The following is a 16,616-nucleotide window of genomic DNA, read 5'->3' on the forward strand; positions in this document are numbered from 1 at the left end:
AGAAAGAAAGAAAGAAAGAAAGAAAGAAAAAGAAAGAGAAAGAAAGAAAGAAAGAAGGAGAAATAGTGTTCAGGTTGTGGTTACACAGGTCAGGACCAATGAAATTCTGTATTTATCCATGCATTTCAACAGCAACATCCACTCAGAAAAGCCCCCTCACACTGTCATGGGGGAAGAGGCTGCAGATTAGGTCAAATCCATCAGTCTGACATGGCACCAAGCAGATCATAAACCTAAGATGTTAAGGCCTAAATTATCCTTTGCTTGATGATACTTGATTCTCAAAAGTGATTTTTTAATGCTTTGTCTTTAAATGCAGGTATTGTGAATACCTGATCTGATAATTAAAATATTGTCCCCATTGCACCTGTGCACACATAATTTTTATTTTTGTTTCTATTTATTTTATTTTTGAGACCAGGTCTTGTTCTGTCACCCAGACTGCAATGCAGTAACCTGATTATAACTCACTGTAGCCCCGAACTCCTGGGCTCAAAGGATACTCCTGCCTCAGCCTCTCACGTAGCTGGGACCTGGGACTACAGGCATGTTCCACCACACCTAGCTATTTTTTTTTTTTTTTTAAAGAGACAGGGTCTCATTATGTTGACCAGTCTGGTCTCAAACTCTTGGCTTCAAGCAATCCTCCCGCCTCAGCCTCCCAAAGTGCTAGAATTGCAAACATGAGCCACAGCTCCCAGCACTTGATTTCTTAAAAGCCAGAAATTTCTTGCTTTTCCCCTCATAAAGATGAATTATCTTTCCTATGGTGAACATACCTTGAAGTCAAATTCAAGTTACAGGGTGTGAAAAAGGACTTTCATGCTTCTAGCTAAAACGTGGAATTCCTGGGATTTCTGGGAGGTGTTGCTGATCCACGGGGACTCAGCAGGATATTTGAAAGGGAGATTTTCAGTAAGCAGGATAGTGTTCAGTCCTAATCACTGGAACCTGTGTAGACGTAACAAAGGGGAATTTAGGCTGCAAATCAACTGACCTTCAAATAGATTCACCTGGATTATCCAGGTGAGCCTGTTGTAATCACAAGGTTGCTTAAAAGAGCCCCGGCCAGGACCGGGGTTTACGCCTGTAATCCCGGCACTTTGGGAGGCGGAGGCGGGCAGATCTCCTGAGGTCAGGAGTTCAAGACCAGCCTGCCCAACATGGCGAAGTCCCGTCTCTACTGAAAATACGAAAAATTAGCCAGGAGTGATGGCGGGTGCCTGTAATCCCAGCTACTCAGGAGGCTGAGGCAGGACAATCACTTGAACCCGGGAGGCGGAGGTTGCAGTGAGCCAAGATCACGCCACTGCACTCCAGCCTGGGCGACAGAGTGAAACTCTATCTCAAAAAAAAAAAAAAAAAAAAAAGCCCCAGGAGGAGGCGAGGAGAGAAGGAAGGCACCAGGTGCAAGTTGCTGACACTGAAGCTGGAGGAAGAAGCTCAGAGACAAGCGAAGTGGGGCACCTGTAGCCCAGGGAGTGGGCAAAGAAATGGATTCTCCCCCAGAGCCTCCACAAGGAGTGCAACCTTCCTCGAACTGTGAGTTCACAAATTTGTTGAAGCTGCTCTATTTGTGGTAATTTGTTATATCAGGAATAGGAAATAATATGAGATTGTTCCAGAAATCAGGAAACGCATGGTGCCTATACCTTTTACTAATCCCTTTGGTCTAAAATAATTTTTACTGCTTCCATGTAGGAGCCTAGAAATATTTGGTGGTGGCAGGACAAAGAAGACAGAAGGTGGAACTTGGCTTGTGAGGTGAGAATTGGGAGAGAATCAGGAACAAAATGAAAACTGTGTGTGTAGACAGCAGTCAAGGAGCATGAATCAGTTCAAATACAGGCTGATTCCCTCTGATCAGTGGATCCAAAGAAAGGCAATTTATTAGGCTATTTCATTATTTTCTTTGTTCATTTTCAAATAAATATCTCATATGTTTTAAGCAGCTTGTGTACCACATTTTGTAACTTTTATAATATGCAAATTTTAAAAATTCTTTAAACAAAATGTGGGTGCCTAGAAATAATAATACAATGTGCAAGTCAAATTTAGTGGTCCAATAGCAATTTTTGAAAAATCTAAATATTATTGTGTTAATAAACCTGTAACTTGAGAACCACTGGAAAAGACCACATCGGTTATTGTTGAAACAGATTTCCAATATAATTAGATCTTTTATTTAAAAATAAAAACAAGTCTAGAAGCGATTTTGATGACTGCCACCAGAGGGCACTGTAACCTTGTTGTAGACGATCAAAACGCAGCCATTAAACACTTCCAGCCACATGTTTATTTCTTTGAGAAAGCAACACTGCAGGACAAAAATGAACACCAGTAGTATATTTCAACTTTTTTTTCATGTCATTTGACTAGATATATTTTTTTCTTATTTTTATTTTTATCTTACAAGTCAACCTCAAAAACATAAAGCAGGAGAGAAATGAGCCATGCCTCTTTTTCAGTTTAGAGGGGTAGCTGACACAGGATGAGAGCACAGTAAAACTTAAGCTAAGATTTCCACATTAATATCTTGCCCCCAAACACCATGCAGTGCTAAAAGTCACATTCCCATCATGCAAGCACATTAAAATATATGGCGATTAAAACTCCTGGTTTCTATTTTACGGCATTTGCTCTTTCCATGAGGCACACTTCCCTTTTGGGCTAAAGGTTAAAAAAAAAAAAATTCAAATACAGAGCAGTAAAGTCTCCTTACAGCAAGAGAAATATAAAGCTTTTTTCAATGAAGAATCCATTATTTTCAATGTTTTCTATGTGGTTCTGCGGTCATGTGGGAAAGAACTGAGATGTGCTGAAGAGAGAGGCAAGGGAATTGCTTCCTGCCCCATGACACAGAGAAACGTGTGTCTGCTCAATGCCTCATTCAAGGAGACGAGTGGCTTTCTGTGAGGAGAGAAATTATCCCCCTTCCACAGTCCATTTCATAAAGGCTGCAAACATTTAGTTTCAGGGACTTTTATTTTCAATTATGTATTACAAAACCCTGGGCAGGGCAGTCATCTCCCAGTTCTAGGATTCAATTTCTCCTGTGAGGTATACAAAAGAAATTGGAAGAGAAATAAATTGGAAAACCACAATTGGATATCATATTCTTGTTAGACTGAAGAAGAAATGCCCCCTTAAACTATGTGGATATGGCAGCTTTTCTGTACTTAACATTACTCATTAAATCATGTATGTGGCTATATCAAAATACTGTCTTTCGGCCAGGTGTGGTGGCTCACACCTGTAATCCCAGCACTTTGGGAGGCAGAGGCAGGCAGATCACCTGAGGTCAGGAGTTTGAAACCAGCCTGGGCAACATGGTAAACCCCGGTTTCTACTAAAAACATAAAAATTAGCCGGGCGTAGTCCCAGCTACTCGGGAGGCTGAGGCAGGAGAATCACTTGAACCAGGGAGGCAGAGGTTGCAGTGAGCTAAGATCGTGCCACTGCACTCCAGCCTGGGCAACAGAGCAAGACTCTGTCTAAAAAAAGAAAAAAAAAAGTATTTCTTACTAAGAGATAATGTACCTATGAATTTAAACATGTCTTAAATTTGAATAGCATTTCTTTTCAAAAGACTTAAAAATTTTTTTTCTTTGAATCTGTTTCATCTCTGTGACATTGTTTGTGACTGGAGTGCTACCTGAGTAAATTATCATGATTACATGAAAAGCAATTAAGAGAAGAAGGTCAAAGGACCAACCTCTAATCACTAAGTTAGGTCTCTGACATCTGACAGCACATGCCTCAAAAAGCAAACAAAATAAACACTCTCCATTTCTTTAAATATATGTTTTTCATCCAAGGATCACACAGCACCTCCGAAGCAGTCTAATGTACAGAAAGAAAAGAAAGGAAACACAGCATGATTAGGTGAAACCCCAATCCATAGACAGCCCGTCAGCAGGTTGAAGCAGGACCATTAGGAGGAGACTGCTCAAGCACAGAGAAGGCCCTTTAGGTTTCAAATGGAGAATTTAGCCAAACAGCCACCAGGGCCGGCCGTATGCTAAGCCCAGTGCAATGAAACACACACTCCCAGTCAAACTTCTTGGTTTCCTAGTGGGCTATGTGCCAGCAGCAACCTCACAAGGTAACAGGTGAAGCGAGATGGGGGGCGGAGAGGAGGGAATGGGCAGAGAGCCGCTGGGAGTCCTGAGACTCAAGTTCCTGCTTCATCACTGGGGGCTCTGGGCCAGGCACTTCACCGTAATAATCCACAATCATCTCACATAGAGCATGAGGCAGCGGGAGGGGGCTGAAAACACACCAATTTGCAAACTACAAAGTGCTGTGTAAATATAAGGCATGGGTTTCACACTGAAATCTGACTCCAAACACAATCTCTTTCTTATGCTTCCTGGAGTCTTTGTAATCCTATACTTTAGGAGTCTTTCTAGGCCTTTGATCCTATTCTGAGATTTGAGCTGTTGTGGCAAAACTAAGAATTCTTTAAAGCAACAGACACCCTTGCAATGCAGGGCTCAGAGTGTCTATTTGCAATATATCAACCAGTGAAGGCATCACATCAGGCTCCATTCTGGATCTACAGGCTAACAACAGAGGGAAAAGGTCCTCTTCACAACCCCAAAGAGGAGTCCTCTCCAAATGCTAATCTTTAGCAGGTGCCACAGATTTGGATCTACCTGTGCTGAGAGATTCTCCACTTCCTTCCTGAGCAGCCATGGTTTTCTCTCTCATTCCACAGCTCACAGACACTGCAGGACTGGGTATAGGAATTGGCCCTTGGACCCCATGAAACTACCCCAAATGCATTTCAGAGATGACCCGGTCTCAAGAAATATACTGAAAGTAATCCAGTTTTCCCAATATTCTTTGGACCAGAAAAGTGGCTTGAGGCCAAGAGAGAGAAGCCCATGTCTTCCTACATTAAGTGTCATGGAAAGTGTCACCCACTCTCCCTCTCACTCCTGTCTATCCCCCCACCCACGTCTTAGTGGCCACAGCCTAGGCTGAGAACTCACAGAAGCAGCCCTACTTTCTAGCACAACCTGGTCAAAAGCAAAATAATTTACAGGAGGAATAACACGAATGAGCAGGCAATGGGGCTCCAGAAAGCCAGGTGCAAAATTGTGAAGTTCAGTTTCCCTTTCACTTTGGGAAGCTCTGCAAAGTAAGCTTTAACTAGCAAAGCAAAAATTTCTAGGCTAATGTTCTTGACTTTGAAAAATAATTTTAAGCCTTGGCTAAGTAATCCCAGGGATCTTTTTTGCCTTTAAGTTTGAATGGTACTAAAGGAGTTTACAATTGAAAGGTTGGGGAAATATGTCTTCAGGAAAAGCCAAAGGAAAGCATTCAAAGGTATTCACAAACCCTGCTCAAAAGTGTCTGGAGCTCTTCAATTTAAGAAAAACTGGAAGTCTACAGGTTGGTGTTGCAAACCAAAGAAAAATAGGTGGAAGGGCACTTTATGTCACACTGTTATTTCTGCTATTGTTATTTGTCGTTCCTTCAATACTCTTTACATTGCCAATCCTAAATAATTTCCCTTCTGGTATCTGCTAATCACAGAAAGAATCAGTAATTTCCAGGGCCAAAAGGTTAAAGCACTGCTCTCCTAAACCAGGGCATCAGGGTGCAATCTGAGGATCTGAATGTTCCCTCTGTCAGGTCACCACAGGTCAAACTCATCTTCAGTGGCTTCCCTAGGTGGAGAAGTACCCACATGTTTGCTGGGCCAAACTGATTGGCCTGGCCTCTTATCTTAGAGAAGTTTCTAGCAGTTTCTGCTTCTTGTTTTTTATTTTTATTTCTTAATGCTAAGGTTGTTTTTTGTTTGTTTGTTTGTTTACAGAGTATTAAGGCTTCTTAGTAAAGCTTGGGGAACTATTCAACAACTATTTCCATTTTGTTTGCAGATATAATTCAAGTGGTTCCTTCCATTTGAATGTCAAGCCACACTTTGAAGCTATAAAACAAAATAGGTTGTGTGAACAATTTGTTAGGGGTAGGCAGGGCCAACATGGGTACTTGGTGGGTTGTGGTTATTCCTATGGTGAGAAACAGTCATGGTGATTAGTAAGGGAAGACTTTCATATTGTTTCTCTATGAGCTCTCTTTAACACAATGATTTCTAAATTTCTATTAGTCTTTAATGAAAAGATGACATCAGTTGTGTTGCCTTTGGTCTAAGGTTTGCAGGCATAAATGGCACAAAGCTTAAAGTTTATTTGATAGAAAGGATAATCTAAGATGAAAGTCCTTTGCTGGTTAAAAGAGTGACTTACAAGAGATAGAAATCTAAATTTAAGAGTTCATGGGGGTTGGGGTGGGGAAGAAAAAGAAAAATTATGAATGCATGCCCCATTTTTTCCCCACAAGATTTCCTGAGCATTCCTCAGACACAGTGCAACATCATAACACCAGTGAATCAATAGTATTTCTATTTTTCTCAAGCAAAAAGTATAGACTCATCAAATATATACTAAGCACAATATATAATAGTATATCATCTTTTAAACACTAGTAATTTGAACTTCTATAAATATATTTAAATAACAAACATAGCTATTCACATAGCACACAAGTGACATATAAACATACGAAAATAAATCCATCATGTTTAACTCTTTTGTTGTTTCCATGGGTTTTCGTTTTTGTTTTTTGTTTTTTTGAGTAAAGATATTAAAACAATTCAGATGCCAAAGTCATCTTGTCAATATTGATCCTGGGAAATCTGGATATAAATTCACACTATGTATAGGGATCACAGCCAAGGACAAGAGCAGTAGACATTCTTTGCTGAACATATTACTATCTCCTACCATTGAGTAGGAAAGCTCGAAGGAAGTAGAGGTCTCCAAGTGCGATGAGATGTTTTCTCTAGCTGTTGTAAGGAAAGGAAACATTAATCAGATCCCCTAACCTGCATAAAGTGTGAAAACACCAAGCTGTCCTTTGAATGAGTGGAATATGGAACATGCCTCCTCCTTCAGCTCTCCCACATGCCACTGTCTATGAAGCATTTCTCATCACATGGAAAAGGCACCACCATTCCATACCAAAGGCAAGGAATTTTTGTTCTGCAACACCACGTTTGTCCTTCCAGTCACTGCTCTAGAAAACATTCCTCCACTCAAACAGTGATTTGGGCCACACAGCTTCCCAGCCAAGTGGAATATGTACATTCTTCTTTTGAAAAACAGAATGTTTCCATGGACAATTACTCCTGGTAAAATTTGATTCTTGTCCATAGCATTCTCTGGAGAGCAATGAACAGAAGAGACATTTCTCACATCCCCCCTAGAGCCCCACATCACCGTGAGCTCCCAGTAGGAACATAAAAAATGCCTTTCAACTGAACTCAATCATTCCAATCTCAGTGGATGCGTTACGACTGAAATGAGGAGCCCTGGTGTATTTGGTGATTATCTTCATCTAACGTGCATCTTTAGATGGGAAGCTGATGCTTGAAGGACTGGGTTTCAGTTTTCCTTTTAAGGAAAAATGTAAGCTTTTGCAACATCTTGAAGAGTTGCTTGTGATAAAATATAAGAGGAGAAAACCCTGACTTTGTCTCAAATGGAATTTTCAACAGAGGGAGAAGAAGGTGATTTCTTGAGTTCCTGGGGGGTGTCATCAGTGTCATCAGGGGCAGGCGAAGCCCGCTGCTGCTGATAGATGTCCTGGATCAGGAGGGTGTTCATGACTTTCCACTCTCTGTATTTCCTGGCTGTCAGTTTCGGGTCATCCAGCAACTGGTTAATCATGGCCAGATCATGTTCTTTACACTGTGTGAGTAGAAAAAAAGGGGAAGGGGGTATGTTGAGAGTGTCTTAATTTACATAAACCATCTTTACCAACTCTTTTACAAGTACACATATACATTCACATAAAATTACCAAAGCATTTTTGCACGTTAATATTCTAATTCCAGCATTAAGCCTAAGAAATATGACATTTGTTTGCATACGCTAGCCGCAAAGAAGTGAGGTATCCTACCCAAGAGTTAGTGGAAGAGCTAGACATATAGCAAAGATCTTCTATGTTGCCTTTCCCTGATCAATCCATTATTCCACACCACAGTAACAATTCTACCTTGGTGTGGGAATCATGCCTCCTAAAACTTATCATTGTAGGTATTAGCATTTTATTGACGATCCAAACTTCACTAAGTAAAATTGGAATGTAACACTTTACCTAGGACATATGGCAACATAAAATATGTCTTTTAAGATTTTATTAAATTATCTTTATTTTTAATAAATCACATTTATTTAATACAGAATAAATACACAGATTATCTTTTCAGTCAAAGAAGAGGCTACTAACCTTCCATCAAAACAGTATGTATTCCAATAATACTAATAAACAACCTATTGGTGCTATTCCATTCTGTATTCTGTATATTCTCCTCTGTAACCAATGGCACACATTTCTGAAATGTCTAGCTCAGGTTAGAGTTTTCTATAGACAAGGAATGGAGTAAAAATAAGATGTTCATCCTCTATATTAAAAACAAATATTCAGCCCTGACAATTGTATCTCAAATCTATGCCTGTTTTCTCCATCCCATGACCATAGTCCTAAGGTTGGATATCCAGTTCAATATATCACGTTTGATCTGCTGCCACAGCCTCCTGAGCGAGACCACTGCCTCCAATGCCCACTTCAACTCCACCTCCACTTAGCAGAGCAGGGATGCATGTAAATGCCGAGTCCCCCTCATGGATCCCCTTACACCCAAGGCTCCACACCTGCTCTGGCACCATTTGTTGATACTCTGCTTCCTTTTGACTTTCCAGTCTAACATACTGGCATGCATTTTCTCACCCACACAACACTAGCTCACACCTCCGTGTCGTTGTGCCACATGAAGAATCTTCCTTGCCTTTCTTCACCTCATAAACTCTAATTTCTAGAGTTTCTTTTACACAGAACACTTTCTAATCTTTCTTTACCCAATTTTTTTCTTTTTTTTTTTTTTCCTTTTTTTTTTTTTTTTTTTTTTTTGAGACGGAGTCACTCTGTTGCTCAGGCTGGAGCGCAGTGGCCTGATCTCAGTTCACTGCAAGCTCTGCCTCCCGGGTTCAAGCAATTCTCCTGCCTCAACCTCCCAAGTAGCTGGGATTACAGGCATGCACCACCATGCCTGGCTGATTTTTCTATTTTTAGTAGAGATGGGGTTTCGCCATGTTGACCAAGCTGGTCTCAAACTCCTTAAACCTCAAGTGATACACCCACCTCAGCCTCCCAAAATGCTGGGATTACAGGCGTGAGCCACTGCACCTGGCCTACCCAATTTTTCAAAACCCATAAATCTATACTCACTTGAGGCATCACATTGTCCAGGAAAACTTCCCTGCACTCCCAAAATTGGACTGATAAGCTTTTAAGTTTTTATGTTCTCATGCCTTCCAATGATGCCCTCTGAGAACTTACCCAGGTACATTTAGGTATTTACAGGTAAGTCATGGCCCCTCTTCTAAAGCTTAAAGAAGATGACAAGAAGCATTTCCTTCATCCCTGTATTCCCTGCACCTAACGCAATGCCAAGTGCCATGTAGACATTCAATTCATGCATGTGATTGAACTACTCTTTTTGACTATCCCCAGGACAGCATGTGTGAAGCTAAAACTTCACAACCACTGCCAGTAAGTGGATTTTCACTACTCTCCAGTCATCACACTTTCACATTCTTTTTCTGGCAGTCTCCCAAATGACTATTTCAAAACTCTTCTCATCTCAAACCCCCTCTCTCATCCTCACTCGCAGCTGATGGCCTTGCTAGCTCTTTGTTGAGGAAATGGAAGCCATCAGAAGAGCACTTCTCCCAAGTTCCTATTGCCCACAAACTACATGGATGCAAATCTATGCTGCCTTCTGCCCTGTTCACAGAGATGGAGCATCTGTGCTCCTAGCAAAGGCCAATCCCTCCACTTGGGCACAATGGCCCCCGCTCTCCTACTCAAGAAATTCATCCCAGCAATTCTGTTCTCTCCTCTGACTCACCAACTTTCCAGATCCCCTCCAGCAGTCTCACTGGTATACATGTTTGCTGTTATTTCTTCCATGTTAAAATTCCTCTCTGCCCCCAAATCCCTGTCCAGCTAATGCTCCACTTTTTCCTGTCTCCAGTGGCCCATTCTGCATAGATTCAGTCCCACCAGGCTTCGGCCCCACCATTCACCAAAACTGCTCTTGTGAAGACCATCAGTGACCTCCATGTTGTTAAATCCAATAAACCATTAAATCAATGTTAAACCAATGATCCATCTTCAACTTATTTATCAGCAGCACCTAAAACAATTGACTACTCCTCCTTCTTGAACAGTTTCATTGTTGTGCTCCTATGATACCTTCTCCTGATTTTTCTTGCACCACAATTGCTACTTACTCCCACCTTAGTTGCTGGTTCCTCCTTGTCACGCCACCTCTTCTCACTGGAGTGTTCTAAAGCCCCAGCTTGTATCCTGTTCTCTGCTCTGTCTATGTTCATGCTGTTGGTAATCACATGTAATCTCTCCCACTCTCCTATGTGCTGAGGGTCCCAAGTTTATATCTCTCCTTACTTCTCCCCTGGACTCCATCATCATTTGTCTAAACTTCCTCTTCAGCAGTTCCACATCAACCCGTAAGAGGCATCTCAAAAATAACATATCTAAAGCTAAGTTCCTCTTATTCTCTACATCCCCACCCCACCAACTTCCAATGCACACCAAACCCGGTTCCTACCGTAGTCTTCCACAAAGCACTTAATGGTAACTCCGTCTTTCCAGCTGCTCAGAGCAAACACTGGAGTCATTCTTGACTCCTTCTACCACACCCAATCCACCAGCAAAGCCTGATGGTTCTACCTTCAGACATGACACAAAGCATGCCATCCCTCTGTTCAGAACCTTCCAGAGGTTCACGGTCTTACTCTGAGCAGAAGCTGGTGTTTGCAATGGCAATGAGGTCCTCAATGGCTCGAGTCCCCTGCTGCCCCTCCAGCCCACTGCTGCACTCCCCATGCTCCATCCCCACTACATTACAGCTACCTTGCTTTTCCTTAAATGCCCCAGGCACACTCCCGCCCCAAGGTGTTTGCGTTTTTGTTCCTTTTGCCTGAAATATTCGGCCTCAGAGAACCTCAAGCCTCATTCCCTTTCCTTTTTCAGATTTTACACAAATTATGTCTTTCGAAGAGGCCTTTCATGTCTTTCCTAATTAAATATCAATTCCTCAACATGTTCTATCCCCTCTTTTCTATTCTTTATCAAATCTGTCATCACTTATCATATTATACATTTAATAGTCAATTATGTTTGTTTATTATTCTCCTACTAAAACATAAGCTTCCAGAAGGCAGGCCTTTTTATCTGATATGCCCAGTGCTATAGCCCCAAGTGCCTGAAAGAATGACTGCACATGTAGACTGTCTACACATGTAGACATTCGTTGAATACTTGTTGAAAAAATGAATATATAAAATAAGAAATAAATGAATAAATGAATTACCAATTTGCTTTTTATTCTCTTTTGCATTCTGAACCCTATTTGGAGTCTGAGGAAATCCTTTCCATTAAACAAAAAAACTAGACATAGATAGATTCATAGATCAATAGCTGGATAGATAGATAGATAGATATTGATAGATAGATAGATAGATAGATAGATAGATAGATAGATAGATAGATAGAAGATAGACATATAGATGGATAAAGATAGGAACCCTTCCTTCCAAAATGGAGAAAAAACAGTGCAGTAGGAAAGCAGAGGGATTGTTTATAGAAAGTTAGGCAGGGCCAAAAGAGCATATTTCTTCTCTCTGAGTTTTCAATATCTATGCTTCCAAAACAACTTTTCCAAAACAACAACAACAACAAAAGCTTTCTTCCTCTGATATCACCATGCTGCTATTAATATAAAGTTATTTAAAGAGTTTTATTTTGTTCTAAAGAAATTTAGACATCTACTTCAAAGGAAGATCCTAATTTTTCATATTAAAAAACTAAATAAGATCTTTGAAAATTAATAAAAATTGGGGAAATTGACTTTGCATACATGAATTAACCCCTCTTTATAGCTAATAAAATTTTTAGAAAAGGGTCTCTTCAGCTTTGGGCATTAAGCTGACACTTCTCATATGGCTTTAGGCTCTAAGTAGTTCAAATTTTTTACCATTTGGCTCAAATCTGTGTTAGTTCTTCTATGGATGAAAGAAAAAAATGTAGACAATAATACAGAAGAAGGAAATTAATGAAACAACAGAACCTTCCAAGTTCCTTCCTACACCAGGCATCCTGGGGCTGGGCCTCATCCAGCAGCCCAGCTTCTCCTGGATGGCGCAGGAGGCTTTTGGAGGGCTTTGAACTACTTTCACAACATCCGCTCTGCTTTCTGGAAGGCAAGCAAGGTTTGGCAGGGATTCCAAAAATACCATGAAAGAGAGAATGCTGTACTTTCAGTTTTTACTCCAAACAGTCAGTGTGTGGCTCGACTCAAGACCTAAGCATTGGAAATGTGTTCCACCCGAGTAGCTACGGGAAGAAGGGGTTCACCGCTCTTGTGACATAGGTCAGAGTAATTCAGAGAGAGTTTCAGTTGGACCCATTAATCATTCCATTAATAACTTATTTTAAAATAAAAGCAGACTTAGCCAAAAGTCAGTGAATGATGAGCTGTTAGAAATTCATAAATATCTGTATTTAGTGTACAACATAATACGATCAACTTTTGCTCAAGTTCAACTTGGAAGTTTGCTCAACTTCCTAGAAGAATTTCCCTGAAGTGCATTCATTCCAGTACTATCCCAGTGCAGGGATTTTTCTTATTTACGGAATGCACCTGCGGCAAATATAAACATTATTGTTAAAACAGTTTCCTTGTTTCTGCATGAAACTCTGTTGTCTTTGCTTGTCTACACTCCTACTTTGAAGCTTTTAAAAAATAAACACTTCCTCTGTGTATGATATATTCTCTGTGCAATATATCATACTCAGAGAAAAGTGCACAAATAGAAAAATTGTGCTTAAAGAATTATCACAAAATAAACACTTCCATACAACTACTACCAGGGTCACAGAGGGACCCGCACCCAGCACTCAGAAGCTCCATTCACATCCCCTCTCAGTCCCATCCTCTCCTCTTCCTCAAAGACAACCACTCTCTTGACTGCTTTGAATTTTAAAAACAATTAAAAATAATTATTATACCCTTCCAACATGAACATGCACACATGTACCAAGTTCTCTCTCTCCTTTGAATAGGTTGATGCACTTTGCTTTTGTTCAGCTTCTTCAGCAAGACCAATTTCCACATCAGCATGTCCTCCTACCTCCTGAGATTAATAGGACTGCATGACATGGGTCCTGTTCTATTTCATCAGCCCCAAGCACTGCACGAGGGATCTATGGAAAGGGCTCCTTCTCACAAATGTCCAGAGAGAGCAGTTCCCCAGCTGGGTGGGGCAGGCAGCCCTGAGCGGGCCCCCAATCTTCTCTGCTTCCTGGTATTCAAGGCCTTGTGTAATCTCCTCCCTGAAAATGAGATGACCCAATGACTTGCTTCTACCGAATAGAATACTGCAAAAGTAATGTGATGTCATTACTGCCACTGGGTTATAACCCATCTGACTCACTCACTCTCACTGTGTTGCTCGCTCTGAAAGAAGCCAGTTTCCAGGTTGTGACCTGCCCTGTGGAGAAGCCCATGTGGCAAGGAACTGAGGGGAGCCTCTGGCCAACAGCCAGAGGGCAACTGAGACCCTCAGTCCAACAACCTGAAAGGAGCTGAATCCTGCCAATAACTAACATGCAGGAGTTTACAAACTGATCCCTCTCCATGGAGGAATGAATGCAGCCCCAGCTGACAGCTTGATCACAGCCTTGTGAGAGACCTGGGGGCAGAGGCATTTGAGCAAGCCACACCCAGATTCCTGGCCACAGACACTTTGAAATAATAAATGCTGATTGTTTGAAGTTGCTAAGCTTTGGGATAATTTGTTACCTAGCACTGGATAACTGATACACTGACAGAAAAGCAAAAGCTGCTGAATTCACCAATGACGAGGTCACAGAGACCCATAGGGAATGGTAACACTAATTCTTTTCACAAAGTTGGCCCCCCAGTGGCCAGGTGAGGGCATGGTGCCGTAAAGATCTAGAATCCTGAGTCTGCTGCTCTGTGGAAGGCCTGAGGCCACAGCCTTTCTCCTTCTACTAATGACTCAAACTGCACATGCTCTCCGCGGCTTCTACTTCCTGCTTCTCTCAACGTGGAACTACAGCTTATTATCCGTTGACAGACATTCCATTTCCTTGAATGTCCTTCCCTTGGTATTCATTTCTTCCTGACTCATGGATTTCGTGACAGTGTTCCTAATGCCCCCAGTAATCCACTGTCCCCCTTGGACCACCAAAGCACCCTGAGCACATCTCAACCAGAGTATTTTTGCACTTCATTTTAATCATGTATTTGTTTTCCTCTGTTTCTACACCCAGTAGAGTCCATTCAATGGTCCCAGTCACCTAGAATAGTGGCTGGTACATAGTAAGAGTCAGGAAATACTTGCTCAGTGAAAACTTTACTCACTCATATCAGCTATCACAGACAAAGAAGACAGTAAAATCCCAACACGCTATGACATATTACATTGAATAATCACATATATTCATCAGCTTTGTACATACTGTGAAATGGCGGCCAGTGATATCTTTTATTATCGATAAAAATTTTAATATTAAATAAGAGTGAATTTCTCTGCATTTGTATTATCTTTGTATAATTAAAATTTACTTCTCTTTTTCCATTCCGGCTTCATTTTTGCAGCCTTTTAGGGTGTTCAGATGTTCTAACTGACTAACTGGGACGCCTAAGAGCCACTCAGCCTGCCTTTGCAGCCTTGTCCTTTCAATTGCTGACATTTCTTCCTGGAAAATGACTTAAGTTCTTAATGCCAAAGGCCATAGACAAAACAAAATTCACTTACAGAATCTATCAAAGCTTTTCAGATAAATCGTCTGCTAAATCAGGAGTATTTTACAAAGTATCCTGGCCTCCACCTGTTCATGCTATAATCTAAATGTGAAAGCAGGACACTTTTGTTATGAAGAACCATTTCAGCTCAGGGAGGGCCTGAAAATAGCTTCAGTACTTCCTGTACACTGTCCCTTATTCCCATTGTGAAAACATCTGCTGGTCTATTACCACAGAGTGTGTACTTCCCACTGTCGGGCTCTCATGGTGCTCCTTGGCTGCAGTGCCCACAGCTGACAATCACTACATCTTTGCTGCAGCTGAAATCAAGACATTTCCTTCTGGATGCAGTCCCGAAGACTGGTACCCTTGTATGAATGAGATGAAAATTCGAGATCTTATTGATATGACTGTTTATTCTCACCAGTTGATGATCTCTTGTCTCTCATCAACATTTATTGAACCAGGTACTGTGCTAGGTATAAGGGTTGAAAAACAAATTATGCATGGTCCTTGCTGTCCAGGAGCTTAAAATTTGAAATTTTATATCAGAGTGAATGCAAACATCAAGGCCTATTGTGAAAAACTGCCTTGGGCGCTACTGTGTGAATGTCCTAGTGCTTTAAGAACGTCAAGGTCATCTTGCCCTATAAAGATTATATTTACTTTTACAGCCCTTCCCTGCGACCACACAAACATGCTGTGATTAGCAAGAATCTCTCTGCAGAACCAGCCGTTCCTTGCCCCACATCCATAGAGTTCATCCACAATTCGAAATTTTGTTACCTTTAATGTGCTATTCAATGTTCGGATTTTGTGGAGTTTCTCGTTTATAGATGGATTTTTACACCGCTTAACAAAGGATTTTCTCAACTCCTTTTTAGTCGAAGGTCGTCGGTCCCCAAGAGGAGATAGACTAGCTTGCTCTAATGATTTGTACAGCTTCTCCATTTCATCATCTTCAGACACTTTTGTCTCTTCTATTTGAAAAAAAAAAAAAAAGAAAGCAGTAACAATAAACCCAGTGAAAAATCAAGGAGAGAACATTCAATACTGTGGTCCCAAGGCACGGCCCCACTGGCACCCTCATCTCAGACTTCTCTCCGGAACTGAAAGACAATAAATGTTTGCTGTCTAAGCCACCCAGTTTGCGCTACTTTGTTACTGCAGAGCCATGTTCCCTGTGAAGGCACCAGGGAAGGAGTTATTCCAAGCCTCTCTCCTGGTTTCAAGTGGTTTTTTGGTTTGTGGCAGTATAACTCCAATATTCACATGGGGTGTTCCCTGCATGCATGTCTCTGTGTCCAAACTCCCCCTATTTATGAGGGTATCAGTCATGTTGGATTAGAAACCTGCCCTATTAACTCATCTTAACTAGTTAAATCTGCAACAACCCCATTTCCCAATAAGGTCACATTCTGAGGTATTAGGGGTTAGGACGTCAACATACGAATTTTATTAATTAATTAACTAATTTTATTTTTTTTTTTTGAGATGGAGTTTTACTGCTGTTGCCCAGGCTAAAGTGAAATGGCACAATCTTGGCTCACTGAAACCTCCACCTGCCAGGTTCAAGTGATTCTCCTGTCTCAGCCTCCCAAGTAGCTGGGATTACAGGCACCTGCCACCATGCCCAGCTCATTTTTATATTTTTAGTACAGACAGGGTTTCACCATGTTGCCCA

At 41.2% G+C, this 16,616-nt stretch overlaps 1 protein-coding gene across 1 annotated transcript in view; it reads right to left on the bottom strand.

The window, feature by feature from the left end:
• Nucleotides 1-2,273: 2,273 nt before the first annotated feature.
• The window catches only part of IPCEF1 (interaction protein for cytohesin exchange factors 1), a 95,325-nt gene continuing 80,982 nt past the window's right edge, over nucleotides 2,274-16,616 (bottom strand). Inside the window, exons 9-10 of the mRNA XM_063707355.1 lie at nucleotides 15,719-15,912; nucleotides 2,274-7,763 (exon numbers count right to left, since the gene is read on the bottom strand). Coding sequence (XP_063563425.1) covers nucleotides 7,551-7,763; nucleotides 15,719-15,912 — 407 coding nt within the window. The 3' untranslated portion in view covers nucleotides 2,274-7,550. The remainder of the gene's footprint in view (nucleotides 7,764-15,718; nucleotides 15,913-16,616) is intronic.

This window comes from Gorilla gorilla, chromosome 5, assembly GCF_029281585.2.
Source record: "Gorilla gorilla gorilla isolate KB3781 chromosome 5, NHGRI_mGorGor1-v2.1_pri, whole genome shotgun sequence".
NCBI classification, from domain to species: domain Eukaryota; kingdom Metazoa; phylum Chordata; class Mammalia; order Primates; family Hominidae; genus Gorilla; species Gorilla gorilla.